The 23610-nt window shown below is 52.0% G+C and overlaps 1 protein-coding gene across 1 annotated transcript in view; it reads left to right on the forward strand.

Moving 5' to 3' along the window:
* The window catches only part of GALNT2 (polypeptide N-acetylgalactosaminyltransferase 2), an 87375-nt gene that overhangs the window by 6164 nt on the left and 57601 nt on the right, over positions 1-23610 (forward strand). The window contains exon 2 of the mRNA XM_044239301.1: positions 15470-15623. Coding sequence (XP_044095236.1) covers positions 15470-15623 — 154 coding nt within the window. The remainder of the gene's footprint in view (positions 1-15469; positions 15624-23610) is intronic.

Here is a 23610-nt window from a genome sequence, read left to right on the forward strand (position 1 = left end):
TATCATAATGATAGGATATGCTTCTGCTGTGTGGATTAATGAGAGATTTCCTGTGAAACATGTGTTCTAGTGGATTTTAAGACATATACAGAGAGGGAGGAGGAAGCCATCTTCAGGGCGTATCCTAGACGTTATTGGTAAGAGCCCCACCCTCGTCAAAATCAGCTCAGTGGTGGTATTGACCCCGGCTTTCATGCCTTCAGCTGTTACACCATTGACTTTCTTCAGAGATAGGAAGGTACTGATTCTCTTTTTTGCATTACCGATAACTCTTGACAAAGGCCCCATGTCCTTTTATTTTGTCAAAGGACTTTATCTGTTTTCATTGTGACCTTTTTTTTTTTCTCACCGAATCAGCATACATGTGAGTTTTTCCTTTAGACGTTATTTTGCTATGGTTAAGAAGCCCATTTTCCACAGGAATGATGGGCACTGCCAGAATTTTGTGGTCTGGAAGGAAGCACTGTTCATCACACTTGCCACCGTGTAAAGTGGGTTGCTCAGAAACTCAGTAGCTTCCTGTGTTCTAGGTGTTGGCTATCTAGCAGTTGTAGACAGATGGGTGGGAGGAGGCAGCACGAAGCTCAATATAGGAGTCTTGTGTCTTCCAGCATGGCCCCAAAACCCACTGACAGATGTAGGAGCTGGAGTAAAGAAAGCAGTGGTGCATCCCAGGCAACGGCTGCAGCTTCTTTGACCAAACACCCTATTAGCAAAAAATATTTTGAGTATAGATCACTGTTCCTCTGCCTACGTTAAAATACTCCTAGATTAAATACATATTACCACTCTAATCTACTAATGCATTCCAAAGCATATTTTAAATATGGTAGTGAAAGGGATTAGGAAAAATACTTGAAAATCTCTACCGTTTCTTTACCCCAGAAAGGTGTCTGACCTGGCTCCTCTTTGGACACCTCTGCTCTTGGGTCAGCCATGACCACGAAAGCCCAGGTCATTGTTTTAGCTCGACTTCCTGTTTCAGCCCAGCCTGCTTTTGGGTAGAATCTGGAATTTCAATAACACATGCCAGGCAAGTAGCTGTGGCCGGGGGGAGGCCTGGAAGCAGGGGCCTGTTGGAAGCTCGGTCACACGTGCTCCAGCTGTAGATTCATGGGGCTTGATGTGTATGGACCAAGCTGCGCCCTGAGCCAGAGCACAGCGGAGAAGGGCTCTGTGAGCCCCATGCGGGAGCAGAACCATCAAGGTGAACACCAGCAGCCAAATTTATAAGCAGCCCTATCCGACATTTGCCTTTTAGAGACCTGTGATTTCCTCACCAAGTTCTCCAGTCGAAACCCTGTCCGTGAAGGAGGTCTAGGAACTGGGAGAAGAGATCAGTCGTCAGGGAGACCGGGTGCAGCTGTGACACAGGCCACTCTTGACCTCGCTCAGGTCATGCTGGCCGGGAGTCCTCCTGTGGAAGCTCCCTAAACCCCCTGGTCCCTCCGTGACTCCTCCGTGTCCCTCCATGGAACCGCACCTGGTCTGCAGCACAGGCAGCTTACAAGTCTGACAGTTCCCCGCTGGTCGGCTGAAGGAAGGAGGTTGTGCTGTTTCCTTTGCTCCCAGAGTGGGGCTTCCTGGTGCCCTGCAGAGGAGGCCGTGGTCACACTCTCCAGGTGGGGAGAGTCCTGCTAACCCCCACCCCTGCCCCCATGCTGCCAAGGAGTCCGCTGGCTTCAGAGAGGGAGCTCAGCATTCTCAAGTGAACACATTCTTCCAGGACGACTGCTCTCTAGAAGTTGAGGAGGAGCCTCAAGGTTCGGGAACTCCTGAGCGCGTTGAGCCAGCTCTCCCCATGTCCTGTTTCCACCGTTTCTGCCATTTCTCAAGTAGTGACCGCATAGCAGCTAGAATGTGAGAGCGGTCTTCGAGAAGCACAGGGAGTGGGCACAAGAACAGGACAGCATCCCGAGCCAGGCCTTGGGTCTCGGGACTCAGCACTACCCCCAGGTGTCTGGCCTTAGAAAAATGGTGACTATTTTGCTGTTCCATTTTCCTGCTATGTGAAACAGACACTTTTGCTCTCTGAGGGCCCTTGATTCTATTGTTTTAACTCTGTCTTTCTGTTGCCTTTCAGTCTCTCTTCCCAGATTAGATCACCAGTCACCCTGCCTTGGAGAGGGGGTACAAATACGTCTTTGGGTTCTCGCCTCCCTCCTTGCAGATTTCACGTCTGGAGTGGAAGGCCTTTGGCCCCGAGGTGTCCAGACCAATTCTTTCCAGTTCAGCCCCTGAAGTTTGTTTCTGATGCTGATATTCAAAGTGTTGTTTCAAAGAGAGTGGATTTTTTTGTTTGTTTTTTTGAAGACTTGATGGGGACGAATTTTATCCCCCCCCCCCGCACCCCATACAGAAGAAGCTTTCTGTTTTGAAAAATTAGTCTTTCCCAGTAATTGTCCCTCCTGCATTCTCTTCTCTTGTGTCCTCGGCTGCTTCTCTAGGACTGGTTGATGAGATTAGCAGTCAGGATGGCTGGGGATGCCAGACGGTGAAGAACAGAGGCGGGACAGAGTGGGAAGGCCCAGGTCTGTCTTTGGGGTGGGCTGGGGATGGGGTCCTTCCTAGGAAGCGTTTGTTCTCCAGATGGTGACGTGTCCTTTGAGAGGTTTGGGGTTTTTTTTTTTTTGCCTTTCTGAAACCATGGTGTCATTCCCATGTTCCATTATAATGTTGTGTAAGGGGGCAAGGTCTCCGAGAGACACGGATGGGGAGAGAGTGGAGACGGGGGTGCGCCGATTACATTTTGGCTTGTCTGGGAGGTCCCCCCCATCCGTCGCACTGTCTTCTCCCGCCCCTGCCCTGCCCACTGCTGCCTCATTACCCGAGACAGTAGATTTCTCAAAACAGAAATTGCTCACGTTCAGGCAAAGATGAATGGCACGGGAATGGCGAAATGTGTCATAGAGCCTCCTTCGCCGTGTGAATTGCCACAGATGCTAATGGAAATGTTTTAGCTTTCCTGCTTCCCACCTGCCGGAAGAAAGATGAGATGAACCACTTGTGTGTTTATCCAGCACGGCTGCAGAGTCGGGAGAAACGCTCCCTGACCTTCAGTCCTTCTGAGGGATTTATTGGGTTCCAGCATTGTACGTTTTTGTTTTTTTTTTAATCGTGGTAAGATACGCATACCATAAAAATTTACCATTTTAACCATTTCTGTATGTACGGTCGAGAGGCACGAAGCACACTCGGACTGTCATGCTACCATCCCTCCATCCGCCTCTAGAACTTTCTCATTTTCCAGACTGAAACTCTGTGCCCGGGAAACACTAACTCCCGTTCCCCCTCCCCGAGTCCCTGGCGGCCACCATTCTACTTCCTGTCTGCTCTGCTCCTCCCGACCTGTCAGATAAGTGGGATCATACGGTTCTTGTCCTTCCGTGACTGGCGTCTCTCACTCGGTGCAGCGTCCTCCCAGCGTCCTCCAAGGTCATCCATGTTGTAGCCTGGGTCAGGGTCTCCTTGCTTCTGAGGGTCGACCACTCCTCCCTGATATCTCTCTGTGCTGTGTGCCCTGCGAGCTGCATTGTCCAGGGGTCCCTGTGTGTCGTCAGGCTGTGGGACGGCAAGCTCCGTGCGCCTTGCTGTGACCCAGGCCCAAGGCCCGGGGCTCTGCACAGCATTGTCATTAGGAAACTAAGTGGCTGAGTAGCCTTCGGGGAAGCACCTTTTTAAGCAATGTGTTATTTGTGGAAAAGTTAAGAAATTCAGATAAGCAAAAATAAGATTATTCACAGGTGCCCCACACCCCACCAGCCCACAGTGACTCCTGGGACTCCGCCACTACCTGTTCCTCGCACCTGTGCTGGGCGTGTGTCCAGGTGTGCTTCCCCACCTGGCTAAGGTGGGCCAGAAGGGCCAGGCCCAGGTACGGGAGGCCTGGGGCCCCAGACACCATGTCTGAGTCAGCTCCAGGGCTTTTCAGTGTTTTTGTGAGACGTTACAAAATGTCCCGTAGTCCTCCAGGCAAGTAACACTGCTGAGGATTTGGGGGATTCGCTGAGACGTCTACCCACACGTGGTCCTCTCTCCCGGTAATAGTCCCTCAGCGTTCTCCCCGAATCTGTCACAGAGGTTGCCACCCTCCTCCCTCCTCCTACCTTTCTCCTCCCTCAGCCTCCTGGGATGGCTCAGGACAGGACAGGCCACAAGCAGCCCCTGCCAGCCGCTTACATCAACATTTTCCTCCATGCGGCACCACAATGGACTTTACCTGCCTCTTCCTGGGAGTGTCTTATCATAAACTCCTCCTCGTGTCCATAAATGCTTCCTGTACAGCATTTTTTTTTTAATTTTTTTTTTTAAAGATTTTATTTTATTTATTTGAGAGAGAGAGACAGTGAGAGAGAGCATGAGCGAGGAGAAGGTCAGAGGGAGAAGCAGACTCCCCATGGAGCTGGGAGCCTGATGTGGGACTCGATCCAGGGACTCCAGGATCACGCCCTGAGCCGGAGGCAGTCGTTTAACCAACTGCGCCACCCAGGCGTCCCCCTGTACAGCATTTTTAATGACAGTGATGTAACCGGTTACCTAAGCCCTTTGAACTTATCCCGCATTATAGGACCTAGAGAGGGTTTCTAGCAAACATCCATCGAGGTAAATCGTTATATGCCCCTAATTACTTGCCCGAAAAAAAATCCCTAAAAGTGAAACTGCAGGGTCAGTGGCAAGGCATGTGTTTAAGGGTTTTTCTTTTTATATCAATTGCTAAATTGTTTTCCAAAGAAGGGGGCCTGTTTCCTTGCCCCCCAGCCAACATTAAAAAACAAACCTTCTAATGTCCTTCCCCCAAACCTTCCAACAAGGAGGAAAGAAAAACCCAGGACCTAAATCAGGTCAGTAGCCAGGAGTGTGATAAAGCTATTAAAGTAGAACGGTCTTGAACTTGAATCAGTCGAACTTGAGCATCCGGAACCATTCAGACGGCGGCTCACGCTGTCCGTGCCAGCATGCCGCACCTGAGCTCCTCTCCTCAGCTCCGGGCACAGGGTTTTCCAAGATGCTCGCAAGCTAGAGTAGGTCCAGATGATGTGACTCAGATGTGAGGGGGCCGGAAACACATCTGATGAGGAGGACTTAAAATAACGGCATGTTTTTACAGAAGGTCTTAGAAGGGGGAAATGGAATCGTGATGTCCAAATATTTGGAAGGCGGCCACAGAAAAGAGGCTGAAGTCTCATTTTTTTCTCTCTGTTGGAGACTTGGGAGAGTGGAAGTCACAGGCAGGCAGTTTTTGTTATTGTATAAAGAAGCTCATGCCAGCAATTCCAGCTGTCTGGTGAAACAGCCTCCTCTTGAAACAATGACTTCTCCATCACTGGAAACTCCCGAGCAGTGGCTGGAGGCTAGGGGCTGTGCTGAAGAGATCTTCCCACACTTGCAGAGAAACCGCGTCCCTGGTTCCTTCTGCCTCTGATCACAGGGGATGTCTGTGTTCAAGAGACGGGCACACGACTTCAACTCAGAGACTCCATCCCACCAGCCACCAGGGTGCTGGGCAGACCCTGGGGTGCCTTTGGTGCTTCCCTTAAACGCCTTTAAAGTGAGTTGTTGGCCACAGTGGAAGGAGCACAGCATTGGGAAGAAAGAGAGCTGGGTTTGCACTGTGGTACCATCATGTTTCACGTTAACCTCTAAGTTTCCATTCCCTGATCTGTAAAATGGGCACAGTAATAATAATACATATTTTCCAGGGTGATTGTACAGTGTGGCTTGGGTTTGGGTGAAGTGTCTGTCCTGTGGTCCTGGTTAATAGGCTCCCTTTTTCTCTGCCTGTACCTTCCATGTGTCATTTTCAATTCTCTTCACTTGGATACTTCTCCTAACACTTGGGATAAAATAGATGATCCGTAGAGACCACGTGCAACAAACTAGAGTCATTATAATTAGACACTATCACTTAGGGGAAAAATGAAGAGTTTCCGTTTAAAATTTGGAAAAGAGATAGACGAAGATTCCATGTTTTGCAGCCAGGCCTAGGCCTTTTAACACAAAGCAGAACTGTCTCCCGGCGTTTCTGTAGCTACTTTGATGGCACCAGTCATTTTAAATAAATTAAGGGTACGTACCCTCTAACATCGATTTTTTTTCTTTTATTTTCATTAAGTGATTAAAGGACTTCTAATCTCTGCTTCGAATTTCCTCTTTCTTTGTCCTTAAAAATGAGTTGTGTAGGATTTCTTATTCCAGGAGACAGCATCTCATGGGTGAGCAAAACTTCCTGTCCTACCAGCTATCCAGTGACAAGAAATAACAAAGTATTATTTACATGTCTTTGTCACTAAATGGATATATTTGTTTGTGGCCCCAGCCTTGCCCCAGTCTCCCCTTTCATGTTGCAGCATTATGACCTTCTAGAGGAAAAATATTAGGGATTTTTTTTTTCTCTTAAGCATAGTAAAATTACATTCCATTTGAGATCAACCACGAGGTTAAAATAAATCTGAGAGCTTTGTCCTTTGATTTAAAATACATTCTATTTCCCTTCTTGGCTGCTTTCCCGGAAGGGGCTGCTCTGTTTTACACAGACTAGCTTTCAATTTGTTTAAGCCATCCTTCCCGGGGAGGATTGGAGCAAAGGACTACAACACAGCACAGCCATGATAGAGCAGCAGTGAGTGCAGAATCCAGAAGCTTCCTGCCCCCTGGGCTCCCCACCCCACAAATCCGCCGGCCTGGTGGGACCCACACGGGCCCAGGCACTTTCCTTCCCCTTGTACACCTGTGGGTGTGGACAACCAGGCTGTCCTCCGGGACGCATGGCAGCCAAGTCCTGATCTGCCCAGGGACCGTTCCCACCTGAGTCACTGACGTAGGGACCATGTGGGTATGTCCCTGAGCACTCGGGTTTTCATATGTTTTGTGATATTAACCCTTTGAAGGTTCCTTTTCATAGATTGACGTCATTGTTGCCTTAAAGATGAGGCTTAGTGAAAGGAAATTTTTACGGAAGAAATGGTGTCCTTTGGCAATGTGGCACTCTTTTAAATCAAATTTAACTGAACGAGTCACCCAAATGCAAGCAGGTCCCTGGTTTTAGGGTTGGTGATTAGGAGCCTCAAATGAGCTTTGCTGTGGAAATGCCATCCTGGGTGGCACTTAAGACCCCCACGGTAGCTGGAACGGGTCCCTGACCTCTGGGCCCCGTGGACCATGTGTGCTTATGATCACCAGCTGGTCTCTGCGCCCGAGGGCCGCCATGCCATTCCGCAGTGTGGATGAGATCTGGGCAGGTGGTGGCAGGGGGACGGGGACTGCGGATGTCCACTAGGAAGAACAGGATTCAGAAAGGTTAGAAGTAGCTCGGGAGCCTGCTGGGGTGGATGATGGGGAGAGGAGACAGTCTGGCTTCCAGAAGCATCACACTGCAGAGCTTGGTCTGTGAAGGAAGCAGGTGCGGCAGAGGAAGCGTGGAACCACGTCAGTCAAAGGCGCGAAAAGAAAACAAGAAGAAATTGTTGGGCCTGAGGTCGGTGTGACTGGGGAGCAGGTGGTAATGGCTGTAGGGTGGGCAGGAGGATGTCTGCGGCGTGGATTGGCAGGGATGAGTGGCAGGAAGTTGTCTTCTCACTACCAGGCTTAGGACCCTTTCCCGCTGGGGCTGCAAGGGGAGACTCATGAGGCCCAGGTGGGGGTCTGGTCTGTCCCTTCTACTCCGGGCTCTTCTCCCCTGAGGTGGTTGCCCTGGGCCTCACCCTCTCTTACCTCTGGACATTGGTTTGTGTGGTTGCAAGGCTCGAAGGGGGACTGCCCCCCCACCCCGGAGGCCTCAGGGTGATGATCCGAGGGTGCTGGGTGCAGAGCAGTCTTGCTTCCTTCCCTGGACTGGCCTCCACTCCCAGCAGAGACCAGCTCAGGCAGGAGAGGAGGGTCAGAGCTCTAGCACCGCCATGGACCTGTGCGAGCAGTCACAGAACGAGCTGAGGCTGTGGGCACTGCCCCGGTTGCAAACGGCTGCACTTGTGCGTTACTTCTTTGCATTATTAAACATACACCATGTGGCAGGTTCAAGGCTGGGTCCCCGGCTAGAAGCGAGAAGAGCAAGCAAACAAGCAAACAGACCAGACAGCAAAGAGAGCTGCGGGCAGGCATTGTGCATGCGAATGCAGGAGCACGGGGGTGTACCTGGGCCTGCGCAGGGCCTGGGGGAGGGCCTGCAGAGGGAGGCCAGCCCTGGCCCTGTGCTTAGAGCTAGGGCGCCAGGGGGAGAACGCAGCGCTTGTCCCTTTCTTGGTTTCTATCACCTCCATCTAGGCACTGATGTCCACACCAAGAAGGGTGCATCCGACGTGGCAAAGAGGGAAATTGCAGGCAGAACTGGGTGAAGGGGCTTTAGTGAATGCGTCCCCGGGTGCAGACGGACATAGAGACAGGCACCGCGAGGTCTTGGTGAACTCTGCTGAACCCGCTTGGCACTTCAGCAGGGCACACGCGGTGGTCTCTGTTTTCAAGGGGGAACTTAGCTCCTTCCTCGGCAGAATTTTGAGTTCAGTTATCAGAGGGTAGGAGCTGTGATTGAGGAAGAGGGAAGGGGAATGCTGTAACAAGAGGCCATAGCGGGGAATACCGGGAGGGCCTCCTGGAGGAGGTGGCCACATTGAAAAGCAGCCCTGCCTTGCAGTGTTATGAGGTCTCATTTGTCCGTACGCACAGCCTGGGCTCTGCACAGGTGGGTGGAGGGCTCGGTTTACTAAGGGTTCATGGGTAGACTGTAGAAGGCAGAGGAACGAGGCTGGCAAGAACGGGAATAAGATCTCAGCCATAAACAAGTGAAGCCGCACTGGGGTCCTGGGTTCTGCTGTGGCTCCTTGTTGAGAAGACGGGGCAGGCTTGAGGGACAAAGCAGGGCCAAGCACAATGGAAGAGAGCAGAGACTCCTCACAGGTTCAGGGCCACGAGCAGTAGGCTTAGATCAAAAAAGATGTGCTTCTGGGGACCTGGGACTTGTCCTCGGGAGTGGGCAGGGTCTTCCTGAGCAGGGAGCAGAGGGGGCAGGTGTTTGGGGGGTCATCTCCCCCCTTACTTTGGAGGCTCTCCCTCTGAGCGTCCGTCCTTCTCCCCACAGCCACAGTCACTTCCTGGAGTGCAGATTTGGTCAGCACTCTCCTGCTCGAAGCTTCTGTGCTCCCGGAGCGCGGAGAATGCCATGGGAGCGCTTGAGCCGAGGCTGAGACTCGGTGCTGGGCACAGGCTGGACTTCTCCTTCATCCCCTGTCTCCACACCCCCTTCCCGCCATCCCACTGCAGCTTCCAGTATAGCCCTCCCAGAGCCTAGCAGGCTCCTGGTCATGCCTCAGGACACAGCCCAAATACCCCTTCTCCGGGGCTCTTTCTGGCCCTGGGTCACAGACTCATCTCTTCCACATGTGTAGTTCTGGACCAGAGGCCACGTTCCTTCTCGCATGCTCTCTCAGGTCTGGCATCCTCTCCCTGCTGGCCCGTGCCACACAACTCGGGGAAGACAGAAGGCAGAGCATGTCTCCTCCAACATTAACAACTTCCTTACAGTAAGTTGGCCCAAAATAGAACGGCTGTCGTAGGCAGTGAGCAGTCCCCCAGGACTGCACATGTGAGCGGGAACAAGATGCCGAGCGGCCCCTGAAAGAGAGTCTTCCAGCTGTCAGATGCGACGGGGTGGGTTCCGGGGCTCACCAGGACGTGAGAACATAGAGATGGGGCCAGAAACCCGTTCCCACCCTGTCCACATACACACGGCCTGCATGGCAGCCCTCTGTCCCCATCCCCTTCTGAGCAGAAGGAGGGCGTCTGTGTCTGCGGCTGGCACCCGCCGGCCCTCAGGGTGGGGCAGGGATAGGGCGGAAGGGTGGAGGGAGGCACCCCCTGGCCTGCAGGTCAGGCTGCTGGGTGCTGTGCTTCCTGCCCCCACACTCCTGGGGGATCTGCTTCACCTGAGATATTCGAAACCAATTTAAATAAGAAACTGAGGGGCCTCGCTGATCATAACCCACAGTGAAACTTACACGATCTGAGAACAGGCCCCTCCAACTCCCGTGTTCCAGCCTGGGCTCCGTCCTGACCCTTCCTCTTGCCAGCAGTGGTGCCCCTGCTTCTGAGCAAACCTCCCCTCTGCTCTCCCCTGCCCCAGCTTGGGAGTGTGATGGTATCACACCGTCCCCCTGCTTGAGGCAAGCAGAGACTCACCCTGGGCTTATTACTTTTTCCAAGTGTTTCCTAGGAATCGCAGACACAGGTTAACTTACCCATGCCCCCCCCCCGCTCGCAGGTGGAAGGGGGCTGCAGTGAGGAGTGAACTGCCCTCCTGTGTGTTCTCGCCTGACCAGGTTCTCTCAGGGACCTTGGAAGGCAGGTGAGGTGAGGTTCCCCTCTACTTCTTCCCCCTCCTGCCCTCAGGTCAGCTGCAGAGCTGGGACACCGGGGGAGGCCGTGGGGGACTGGAGGGGTGGTGTCTGGGCAGCTCCCAGCAACCCTCCATGAGGAGCCTAGGTAGGGGTTACACCAGCAAAGTGGGGGTAATTGTGTTTGTGTTTGGCCCGTTCTGCCCCTGAAGTCAGTCAGTGTTGTACATAGTCCGTGGCTTAGGAATTATCATTGCTATCATTATTTCATTTCTTTTTCCAAACAACTTCCGCAGTGAAATATCGTTCTGATTGTGCCCAGACTCTGGAGGGTCAGGACGGGGTGGGTGGGCTGAGCTCACCCCTGGATCTCTGTCCCGGGGCCCTTGCTCCCCCTGGCTGCTCCGCTGCCCGCATTCCGTGATCGCCGGCTGTGGACCTCCAAGCCCCATCCGGGAGCCCGACATTGGCGCGGGACCGCCCTTGACCTTGCGTCCTCAAGGTTCTCTGCGCAGCGAGCGCAGATCCGCCTGGCGGGCTCGCGAGGGCAGCGGCGTCGGCAAACCAAGGGAAGGGGCCGCTGTCCGGCCCGGGTGGAGGGCGCTGCTCAGAGGCGGGTGTTAGCACTTGGCGATCCCGCTCTTCAGAGCCCGTCCGGAGCTGTGTGGCTTGGGGCAGTGTGCAGGGTCTGGGATGTTTTTTCAGGATCGGCCTGGGGTGCCTTAGACCAGGTGGAGACCATCCGCAGTAGCTGGGTCAGCAAGCAGGTGCATGCCACCCGCACAGGGTGCTGGGGCTCGTGGGGGAGAAGCAGCAGCAAACTAGGAGGAGGTTTGGCTCTTGGGTCAGGGGCTCCTTCCCGGTGAAGCTGGGAGTTCGGGAAAGGCTGTGCCTGGGGCGATGGGATGCAGGCGGGGCAGCACTGGAAGCCTCCCACTTCTCCGAGAAGCTTGACCTTGAAGGGCAAGCTTAACCTTGAAAGACTAGGTGGGCTTGGGCTGGCCGCGTGTGTTCTCAGAAGGGACAGGGGACCCAGGGAGACTGCCTGAGGGCCAGGCTGGAACAGGGAGGGGCTCCTCACCCAGCCGCTTCGGTCCGCGTGAGGGCCCCGACAGGTGGACAGGTGCCTCGTACTGTCTGTACAGCCACCATCGGGAAAAGTCTCAGTCTTTCAGAATCTTAGGTTTCGGCACTCCCAAGACCAGTCAGTCCCTCCTTCTCAGAAACGTCTATCTTCTGGAAATCGGTTTCTTCCTCAGTATGTTCATGACCTCATTTAATAAAAGAGCAGTTTCCACGGGCCTTTTCGGGGTCATGCCCACTTTCTGCGGTCGTGCTCTTTAACTGCCGGCTGTCTTCATATCGTCTGGGGATGAAGCCGGTCTCTGGCTTGTCCTCTAAAGTTCTCTATCTCCGGGGTATTTCCTGCCCACTGCTTCTGGCTGGCCCAAGTGCACGGTCTCTAGATCTGCTTCTGTGTGTGTGTTTTCGAAAGCTCTTAATTTGCCAAGTGCTTTCTACAAATTTTAAAGAGGCGGTGGAAGTACAAGACGACGTATGGATGGCATTTTGTTTAAAGTCGGGATGTTCAGACGTTATGTCTATTTTTTTTTGGTTATTTCATTCCAGCCTGTAACTTACACCCCTCCTGTTCTGTGCTCTCTGCATCCGGGGGATTCCCTTGCTGCCTGGGGCTGGCCTGGGGCATATGTCCCCTCCGGAAACTCCGCTCGCTCTCTGTCTTGCCTTTCCCTCTTCGGGCGGCTCCAGCCCAGGGAATTCCATATAACACAGAGTATCTCCTTTCTATAATGGTTCTTCAGCCCTGCGTTTTTCAAATTACGGGTTGTGACCCTTTATTAGAGGATCTGTCACACCCACGTAAGAAAAATAGACTGGATCTGTTCACATGCAGCAAGGGTGAAACCGTCTTTGTGGTTGTGTGCGTACATGCATGTCATACATCTGAGACACGAGAGAAAACGCGTGTCCTTTAGTCAGACATGTCCCTGCTGGCTTCCAACATCCTGCGAAACTTTCAAGGAAGAGAAACCAGTTAGTCTTTCTCCAGTAAAAGGGTCTGATGCTGTGGGAAAATTGTCACAAGGCATGGCAGGGCCCCTAGGAGTCCCGTTGAAGATGTTCCCGAGTGGGCAGCAGTGACGGTGGGCTGCCTCTGAGTGGTTCCTGCCGTCTCCGGAGGATACGTGTCTGTCACTCCTACTCATTGTTCAGAGCTCAGCTCAGATGGTCTTTCCCTGGGGAAGCCTTCCCTGCCCCCCGTCTGCATCAGTTTCCTCTGTTAGATGCTACCACAAACTACATTTCCGGCTTTCAGAGCACGTGGCCCAGTTTTTAACGACACATCGATCAGGATGGTCACTTTTTGGTCTGTCTCCCTCCATCTTCTAGAACATGACCTCCACAGGACAGGTCTAGTTTTGTTCATTCAGGAGCCACTGCCAGGCCTAGCATATAGTCCACACCCTAGTACAAACCAGTGGCCTCAGGCCACATCCCCCCCATCCCCTGGTGACTGACATCTGGCAAACCATAAAACCCTCTGCTGTACTCGAATCTTTTCCAGAAAGGGGGCAGGGGTCTCCTAGCCCCAAGATGTGCAGGTGGGATCGAAGCCCCAGGAGCTCCTCGGAGGCCTTGGCCCTCGGCCACTGCTCTTTCCACACACACACACCCACCCCGACCAAGAGTGAACGGACCTCCTGCTTACTGTCTCCAGTGCTCCCAGTGAGGCTCACGTGGAACGTAACCATTAGCGACGGAACATCTCTTGAGTGACAGTCTCCTCTCTGGCTGTGGGTGGGGGACCCCACAGTTCTCGGTTCCGTCATGCAAACTCGTCGTTGCAGTAAAGTGTATTCAGGCCAGTAAGCATTGGTGGGAACCAACTCACTGAGATTGCGCAGTAAGTGTCGCAGGTATGGATTCTAGCTGAGGCACAAGTGGGGGTTTTTTCCTCCTCTGTCCCCAAGGGTCTATGAGGCAGAAGGCAGAAAGATGGGGAGAGAGGAGGACTGTTAAGTATTTCTAGGGTTGCCTTAGTGTGCAAAACATGTTTCCCCCAAAAAATGTTTGGGAAACATTTTATTTTAGGTGGGAGAAAATGCTGCCGCTCTGGCTGGCTCCTGTGACCAGACATTTATTGGGGGCGTGGCCTTGCCGTAGCCAGAGCGCTCGTGAGTCATGAAACTGCTTTTCCATTTGAGAGACCGGACCTCTGTGACCCCAGCCGTCATTTCCACGGCAACCAGCTGCGATGAGATGGGGGTTTTGACCTCGCAGGACAGTTGCAACAAGAAGCAGATGAGCTTTTGGATGGGAAATTTATTCTGTGGCCTTGAACAGATCTGTAAGTGAATCTCAGTTTCCTCATCACTGACACAGAGAAAGGAACCTGTCGTCCTTTTGATCGTGTTGGAAAAGCACGTGTGCAGGTATTGTCGATCTTACCTAACCAGCCCCACCAATGCTTGACATGGGGCAGAAGGACAATCGCCTGCACCCACGGGTCTGTCCTGGGTCACTGTCAGCAGGCCTGCTGTCACCTCTCTGACCAGCATCTCACTCTCTGTTAAACGGGCTTCCTGGCTGGTCTAGGGCAGGTGAGCTCACTGCCACTCCTGGGCCTTTGCACTGCGGTTCCCTGAGCCTTTTACTGTGTTCTTCCTAGAGGCCTATGTGGCCCTGTCCCTCCCTTTGTCTGGGTGTCTACTCAGAGTCCCCCTATGAGAGAGTCCCATGGGACACCCCATATGAAATAGCAACCCCAGAACAGTCGGCCCCTTCATGCCTTTTCTTCACAGCTTCTGTGACCACCTGGAATTTCGTGAGCTTCATGAGGCAAGGGTGTTATCATAGTTTTCTTTTCATTTCATTTCTTTTTTTTTTTTTTTTTTTTGAGTTTGCTGCACATAATAGGCCATTAAGTCCTCCCGAAGAACCTTTTTTATTGTTTTAAACTTACTTATCTTTAGGAAAGTGTTTCAAAGAATAAAACCCTTGACCGCCATCCGGAAGGCAGCCCGCAGCCGCAGCCCTCTGAAGCCAGAGGGGATGTCGGGTCCTGAATTTTCTCTTTGCTTTGAGTCTGTCTTTCCTTCCGCCTCTTTCCCTGAGAGTGCGGAGGCCGTCGCCTGCTTCTCCAGGTTCTGCCCTCATTGCTCCCAGGCTTGCCCAGGCCCACCCCACCCCACAGCGCTCCTGCTCCTAGATCCCAGGCTACCGCCAACACAGTCCCTATGCCAAATCCCAGTCGAAGCGCCCCGCTCCGCTGTTGTGTTCCTGGAGAGCCTGTGCTTGGCCCTGTGGGGCGGCGGCTGCATATCTGGCAGTGAGCCTGGTGCTGCACATGCGGACAGGCCACCGTGCCTCATTCCCTCTAGACACGTGTGCCGGGTGGTGTATATAGTAGGAGCGGCTCTGTGTCCTCCTGGTGGCGTCGGACATGGCAACAGCTGCGAGAAGAATCCCTCGGGGCATCTCACTGAGGGGTGTTTGGACAGCCTGTGCTTGGGGGCGTCATTGTTGGTTTAAATGTTTATTTCTTTGGGGCACCAGGGTGGTCCCGTCGTTGAAAGCATCCAGTCTTGGTTTCAGCTCAGGTCCCGATCTCAGGGCCGTGAGATCAAGCCCCGCGTTGGGCTCCACACTGAGCACAGAGTCGGCTTGAGAGTCTCCCTCTGCCCCTGCCATTGCAGCTCCTGTGCACGCACTCTGTGTGTGTCTCTCTCTCCCCAAATAAATTAAGTAATTAATGTGGACATTATCTCTTTCACCGTATCTGAGGTACGTTGGGGCATTACCGTAATCCCTGGAAAGGTGGGACGAGCAGATGTAAATCTCCTCTCTCACAAAGTGTGCACAACACCGTTGTGCTTTGGTTGGCACAGACTCTTGTTTGCGAGACGACGCCTGGGGTCCACATCTCTGACTTGCAGGTTGCACGCTGTCCAGTGGACGGACATGACGGCGCTCGCTTGGGCTGTTTTCAGCTAGTTTGCTGATGACGGTTGCCAGGAGAGGAAGCCCCAGGCACTAATTCCCAAGGCTGCACTGTTCCTGTGGTGCGTGCTGGCCCCCCGGGCCCATTTCCCCTGGTCCCACACCCTCTGCTCTGCTCCTTGCAGGAAAAGTGCGGTGGCGGGACTTCAACCAGGAAGCTTACGTCGGAGGGACGATGGTCCGCTCCGGACAGGACCCCTACGCCCGCAACAAATTCAACCAGGTGGAAAGTGATAAGCTGCGGATGGACAGAGCCATACCTGACACCAGACACGACCAGTAAGTACGGAGCTGGGAGTGGGCCAGGGCCTCACTTGCTTTCTCCCCACAGCCCACTAAGTAGCTTTCACTGGGCCACTCACATTTTCCCGTTCCTCTGGGCAGCTGACCGTGTGTTGTGCCTTCTATGGGTGGTGAAGCTGGAAAAGTTCCGGGGCATGCGGCAATGGGACTTCACCCGTGGGAAGTGACAGGCCCATTTGGGATCAGATTCTAGGCTTTTGGATGGCCCGAGGCAGCATCTGGAGGCTGTGGGTTACTGGCCAGAGCGTGGGAGTCAGCAGGGGAAGTTGTGTTCCTGGTGTCATGTCCACTCATCACTTGTCTTTTCTAAAATCCGTGCATACACAAGCATCATTTTCCATCATTCAGCAACTTTGTTGGCAGGAAGAAAATCTGAATTCTTGCTTGTTAAGACAGTGTAAGTCGGAAATGCTGTAGAGACTAGAAAAGGGAAAGAAACAGCCCAGCAGGGTCGGTGTGAGACTGAGACAGGAGGCACAGGGTGACCTCCGACCACACCAGGAGCTCTCGTCTGCATCCTTCTCTTGATTCTTCGGAGATCTGGGAGCTGCAGGGGGAGGGCACCCCAGGGTTCATCAGGCTTCGCCGACGAGGTCTCCAGACATCCTAACGTGTGTTCATCACCACTTACCAGGAAAGTGATATCCCTGGCCCTTGCTCTGACCTCCCAGCCTTGCTGGTAGGAACCTCTGATTGGGAGGCTGTTCACACAGGCTTCACTGGGGAATCACCTTGTTTCAGATCATTAGAGAATAGGCAGCTGCATTTGAAGGGCAGCTGTTTTCCTGGGGGCTCTGCGGGCGTTCCTGCTCACTGAGTGACTTGGGGAGTCTTCCCTCTGTCAGGGATGGCACATCACGGATGTACATCTATTGTGACTCAGACGCTGTGTCTGGGTCCTGGGACTCCAGCCAGAAAAGTCTTGTCCTGTCCTGGTTAGGGGGTGTGGGGTGTGGGGGATGACCGATGCACCAGGAAGCAAGGGGGTTCAGCCCCCTGAGGCTTGGACAGTGTGTTGCAAATCAGTGCGTTTGGGCCCCCTAGGAGGTAGGAAGGCCAGGAAAGACCCCAAGGAGGGACAGGTCCTGAGCTGGAGGCCTCTGGAAAAAAGGACAGGGAAGAGGCTGTGACAGCCCGCCCTAGGCTTGCAGGGAGCCAGCCAGGAATCCGATCGCTCTGGGTGAGCGCCGGGGATTGAGAGGAGGGTAAGCTGATGAGAGAAGAAAGTCAGTGACATCACCCACAGACACATCTTAGAGTTTGCCCTTGTTTTCTAAGTCCATAGCATATGTGGAAAGTTTTGTGGTTTGTTTTTTTTTTTTTTTTTTTTGCTCTCCTCCTTTCAGGGAAACTTGACTTAACTGTGTAGGCACAGTTAACTGCCAGGTGGACTGCGGAAGTAATAAGTGTGCAGTGTGTGTGTGTGATAGATTGAATGTAGGAAACGTATGACCCATGTGTAAATGTATGTGATATGTGATGTTAAAATATTACCATTTTTTTAGATTCACTCCAAAATACTGTTTAATGTCTACTGTGATCCAACCGTCCTTTCTCGGGGCAGTCCTGACCCTGCAGCCCTGGTTCAAGTCAGCACTTAAGTTGGCACCCTCTCTAAACTAGGGCTTGCTGACCTGGGATCCAAGGACCCTGGGGAAGCCACACGGAGGCTGTGGGACCCTAAAAGTCCCAAAGCTCTGTGTGCTACCCCGGAGCATGGACATGCCTGCCTGTGTCGGGAGAGGTCCTGGGTGCCTGGGTCCCCATGACCAACCATCTCCAGGCTAACTGGCCTGTGTCAGACGCTCCTTGGGACACCCTCGTGCCACCCACCAGCCTCGTGGCGCTGGACACAAAGGTGGTCCTCATGGCACAGAGAACAGGGAGGCTCCCGCTGTGTCAGAACTTGCCCAGTGCCTAGGAGCAGCTAACTTAAGGCCAGAAAGGGGCAATGTGGCTTTTTAAGAGGGGCTGGGCCTACACCCAAGAGAGTGGTTAGAGATCGAGTGGACTCACGCTCGGAAACCTCCCCTGGTGGCTGGACTCGACTGTTTGGAGCCCCGTCTCCACAAGGTGGTACGCTGTCACTGCTCCGCTTGGGTACGAGTGTTTTTCTCTGGGGCTCTTCTTCCGTAGTCTTTTCTTTAGAGCCACGAGAAAGTGGTGTCTCTCTCGACGGCTCGTCAGAGTCTGGGCAGTGGTTCTGCCTCCAGTGCGAGACCCTGACAGTCCCCCAGACCATATATAGACAGACGTCCTTCCTTTACAGTTTTTGAGATAGGACTTCGTCCGAACAGGTGTTTGATACTTCGTCTCACGGTGGGATATGTTGGGGGGCTGGGGGGGCCAGTTTGAGTTCCAGCTACCGTGTGACGTTCGTTTGCATGTGTTCAGGGAACAGCTGGGATGCCTTCCCCGTTTGTTTGACTTCGGCTAAATTAAAGTCTGCCCAAGTCCAGCGGATGCCTGGAACTGAGCCAGCGCGCTGTCCTCAAAGTGTGAGCTTGAGGAGAACTGCTCCTATTAAATGTCAAGTTAAGGAGATCAAGTTACGTCTGTGACTCCCCTCCCCCACTCCCCGCTGTTTCTCTAATAGCAATTAAGGCATTTGACCTTCTACACAAATGTCACGTTTTTGTTTGTCTGCCTCTGCAGTATCCCCCTTGGTCTGGGATTATGGAAACCTTTGGATTCAGCCTTCACTTGGGATAAATCTGAAAGCAACGGTCATGGCTCATTATGACCAAGGTGTCTGGAGTCCCACAGATCTTGGTCACAATCCCAGACTCTCCGGTTCTTAATTTTGTGGCCTTTATCATTTGTACGATGATGTCACACGGTCACCTCTGGTTTCCGTGAGGATTAAACAGAATGTTCACAGGGGCTGGTTCCTCCTCCCATGAGATTTTGTTCAGGGGCCACATCAGCAAGGAGGCCCTTGACCTTGACAGTCTCCCCTAGGAGTGCAACCTCCTGGCCCCACGCCAGCATTCCTAATCCCCCACACCCTTGATTTTCTCCATAGCTCATATCACCCCCTACACACCATGCGTTTGACTTATTTACGCCTTCCTCTGTCTCTGCTCCTCAGAATAGTGAGAGCACGCCCGGACGGGACGACTCTCGGCACCCAGTGAGCTCGGCGTGTATGTGCTGAGCCAGTGTATTAGTCAGCACAGAGCCTGACATATGGTGAGCGCCCACTGAGTCATTACTGATATTAACAGTCATAAAAGAATAAAGGAGGGTGAAAGGGAGAGTTTTAAACTGTGGAAATCAGATGAACCCCAAATAATTCCACCATGTTTATGTTCCTCCTGGACTGGAAAGCACTGCAGTTAGCATCCTGTCTGTCATGTGGGACAGATACAAGGGGTCAGGGGTTCAGAGCCTTGCAAAAATAAAAACAAAACAAAACTCCACACATTTGGGTATGTCTTCATTACATTTTTATGTGTATAAAAAAAATTCTGCGCCAAAAAAATACAGAGAAGCAGGAAGCCTCAAAAAGCTTGCCAGGAGTGAAATCCTAGATCTGACATACAGGAAACCCTTAGAAATTAGAAAGTAGAAGCCCATGCTGTCCTTGAAATACAGTTTCTCCAATCCAAAAAAAAAAAAAAAGCTTCTCTACCTCATTTGATGTTACTTGAAAACTCAAATAAGCTTATAAGACCAAAAGTAAATTTTAAAAAACCGATGGCAATTTTGAAAGTGCTGTTTTGGACTGTTGGTTTCTTCCCTCTCCTGCCTCTGGGAAGCTGTTGTTACTGGCCCGGCAAAAGATGATGCCAGAGCAGCCTGGAAAAGATCCAGGTACACGCACGCTGAAGGGGGAGCAAGCGGGACCCGCTAATGGATTGGACGAGGGGTGGCGTGCCAAGATTTCTGCTAGAACGAAGGAAGAGACGGGATGCCTTTACGTGAGATGGGGGAGGCTGAGTGGAGCCGCTGTGGGGGACGCACCCGGAGCTAACGTGTACAGGTGTTCCGTTCCAGACGCGGTTCTAGATGGATGTGTGTCTGGTGTGTGGGAGAAAGGCCTTGGTAGCAGTGCGAATTTGGGAATGGTCTGTGTGCAGATGGTGTCTAAAACCATGAGTTGGATGTCATGTCCAGCGAACACAGACAGAAATAAGGAGAGGCCCAAAGACCAAGCTCTGGTCCACCACGGACATTTTGGCTGTAAATGCGAAGCCGGCGCCAACTCTCGGAGGACGGTCCAGCACGGTAGACCACTCGCTGTTTCCCGTGGGCCATGAGAAGCGGAGAAGTACTCTTGTTGCCTTTTGAGAGGAAGGGTATGAAAAAGCCTTGCCAGCACCCAACTCAGAAGGGTTTTGTGGTGTTTGTTTTTCATTTACATTTGAGTGTGTGTTTTGTTTGCCTCGCAATGCGTCTGATGGCAAAGTCAAGTCCGGAAGTCAAGCACAACCCAAGAAGTTTATAGAATCTTGTTCTGTCTGCTGGGGAAAGCTGGAGCTGGTTTGCTTTAAAATTATTTATAGAAGTAAAATCAAATACACCTTCAGGGGGAGAAACCTTATTATCCTGTTTTCTTCTTTTCCCTGTCAGCCAAACACCATTCCTTTTCATTTATTTATTCAAGTTACCGAAAAAGGAGAGGCTCTTGGAAAAAGAACAGGTTTTGCTCAGGTTGCAAGAGTTTAACGATCAGAAAGTTTCTCTCTGTGTCACTGCCCTCTCCTTTGATCAGTAAGTTTAAAAATGAAGGGTTTTGAAACATTCTGAGTCTACCACTGGAACACTGCTCCTGAGAACCGGGCTGCCTCAACTGCATCCCACAAAGGACCCTTCTCTCAGAGAGAAGTGTGTCCAAGCTGCCCGCCTAATGGATTTATCTGGCAGGCTCTAAATCGAGAAAACACTGTTTTTACTTGGTCCATAAATTAAGAGTTGTAAGGTTTGGTTTGGTTTCCTTCAAGATCATCCCCGAAGGGCTGTGTTTTGAACCAGTGTTTTAAGTGTTTGGCCGTGATGCCCAAACACAAAGATCAGGACTCTGGAGGGGGGGGGCATTCTTCCTTCCTTTCTTTTATTTATTTATTATTATTATTTTAATTTATTTTATTTATTTATTTATTTATTTGCAAAATTTCAACAAGAGGCAGGCCTTTAAGTCATGGGCTATGTTGTTTATCCTGGCAAGAACGTCCGCATTGATGTAAGCTGTTTTAAGAGCCGCCGATCGGGATTAAGGGTTGTGGGGAAAGATCCGATCAGAACTTCTCATTGTGGCTCCATAAGAATAAACAGAGTGGAAGCCAAGAAAAAGTTTTCTGCATAAACTCAGCTGCTTGGAGGGATGCTTGGCTGCAGGCGATGGTCACAGGACTCCGGGTTTGATTTTTAGGAGAGCAGAGGGTTCAGGGAAACAGGAGAAGTGCGTCTCTGCAGAGACTCTGGCTCCTCGTGAGTGGGTGCTTGAAGGTGGGGGCATTCTTAGGCGGGCCCAGGGCTTCGTTGTCATTTCACATTCTTCTTATAAAACGGATGTCTTACAAACACATGCAGCTGACCTCCCGACGTGGTAGCTGCCTCCTCCACAGCCCCGCAGGGCTCAGACCCCTGAATGTCTGGCCACCCGCCTTGCGGATCTAGCTGCACGACCTCTGTCCCGCCGTCCTGGCGTGCTCTAAGTTCAAGTGCCTTGGGGGCATCTGTGGCCAGTGGGGCTGAGGGAGGCTGGCTTAGCGCACCAGCAAGCCTTTAAAGTCTGTTCGATAATCACGATAGCAGAATATTTATTGGGCATTTTATCCGTCATGGCCTGTGCTCGGCCTTTTATGTGCACTGACTGTATTTAATCTGCTAGCACTCCTGCCAGATAGGAAGGGAGATCATTCCGTGGGTGATGTCATCCACCAGTCTCCAGAGAGCCGGCTCCTGAAAGCGCTGGGGCCTCACCCAGCAGGCAGAGTGGCTGACCCCGTGCTGGCTGTGGGTGGTTCCCCCTTTGTCCTGCTGTCAGCAGGAGTACCCTTAGGGTGTGGCAGACAGTTGGGGTACCCCAGCCCCCACTGAGGCACCACCTCTATCTAGCGCCCTGAGCCCATGGAAGACCAGGCACATTACCGTTCAGAGGCCGTGACATTGACCGCGTTTCCACGGGCCGGATGGCGAGCTGAGCCTCAGAAGCTGGGCCCCTTGCCCGCGTCCGCGCATGCTGGTTGGTGGAGGAACCGGGGTTGCGGGCACCTGACTGCCCACCCAGAGTTCGATCTCCAGCGTGGCCACCTTGTCATCGGTCTTCATGGGTGTCTTTCTCCTGCTCCTGGTTTTCGGGCACGAATCCTGGCCTAAAACTTAAATGCACCTAAAAAGCAGTCAAAGTTGGAGACTCAGAGCCAAACGCCTGAGCCACATTGGCCCTCCTCCGGCCACCTGCTGATGGAGTCCGGCGTCTTCAGTTGAAGAGAAGCAAGGCTTCTGTTTCTCTCCCTCCGGTCTCAGGCGCCCCACAGGAGTGTAATGGAAGAATGCGCCCCGTGCCCGTTCCCACCGGAGAGGTCTGGGTGGGCAGTCGGGGGCGGCCGGCGGCAAGGCTCTCCGTCACCTCATCCTAGGGCCTGACTTGCCCAACAACAGGCTACTCTTCTTTTCCCCTTTGTGCATTCCCCTTTTTTGTCTATTTGAGGCCTTATCGGCATCTAAAATAAAGAATGCCCTAGACTGGGAGACAGTAAAAGGCACAGACAGTGAAGATTGTCTGCCTCTGTTAGCGGCTCTGACGGCCCTGGTGGAGATCTCATCTGAAAAGATCGGTCGCCAACATCTTGAAAGCTGAATCCCCGAGTGGCTGTACACGCACATGGCTCCGTTTCCCTGGCTATGACTCTGGATTATAGAGATGGCATGGTCCTAAATGAGTCATGTAATTTTGTTTCTTTATTCTTTGGTTCCCTTTCCACCAGTATCCTGGGACTATGGTGATGAACATGAAGGTCCTCCCTCCCGGCCCTCAAGGAGTTGGCGGTGCAGTGGGAAAGGCTGGCGGAAACACAGTTGCACAGTCCGGGAAGGGCAACCAAACAGCTCAAAGTTGTGTTCCGTTGCCCTCTCTTCTTTGGGTTTTAGACCCGTTATGAGAGGCCGTTATCCTCTGGGCAGCCCGGCCCTTTTATCATCATGAACTGCCCTCTTTACCACTAGGAATGCTTTTGTCGTGCTTAGTATTGGTAGAACTGCCCCATCTTTCTTTGGCGTACGGGTTTCTGTTGTCTGTTTTTTCCTGTGCTTTCATGTCCAGCCTTTTTTGGTCTTACATTTAAAGCGTATCTTCTGTAAGTAGCAGCTAGTTGGGTTTTGGATTTTTATCCACTTCAATAATCTTGTCTTTTATTTAGACTGTTTAGTCCTTTTACATTTAGTACAAGTCCTGACGCATTTGGGTTTCATGCTAGCATCCCTCTGTCAGTGTCCTCTTCTGGCCACCTGCTTTGTGTTCCTTTTCTTCCTCTTTTCTGCTTCTTTTGATATAAGTATTTCCCTCTCTATTAGCGTGTTGCATTCTTTACTTAAGAGAATCTAATGTAAGTGAATAATTGTATTATTTCCCAAACAGTGCATGGGCCTTATAGCTCTTTCTCCCATTAGCTTTCCTCTCTCCTGCTTGATGGTCTCTTTTGTCATATGGTTTTGTTCTCTCTTTATGTGTAACTCCACAGGACATCTTCTGTTTTTTCATGCAGTAAATATCCTTTCAATTTATTCGCATATTTGAGTTTCCATTTTTCCTCATCTCATAATTTTCACTTTTCCCCCAGGACCGTTTTTCATCTGCCTGAGAACTTCTGTTAGTACCACTTTCCTGGCAAGGAATGCTATCCTTTTATGTGTCTGAAAGCACCTTTATTTCACTTTTAGTTTTGAAAAGTATTTTCACTGAATTTAGAATTCTAGGCTGACAGTACTTGGGGCACCTTTATGTGGTCTTTCTGTT

This window comes from Neovison vison, chromosome 2 (genome assembly GCF_020171115.1).
Source record: "Neovison vison isolate M4711 chromosome 2, ASM_NN_V1, whole genome shotgun sequence".
Taxonomy (NCBI): domain Eukaryota; kingdom Metazoa; phylum Chordata; class Mammalia; order Carnivora; family Mustelidae; genus Neogale; species Neogale vison.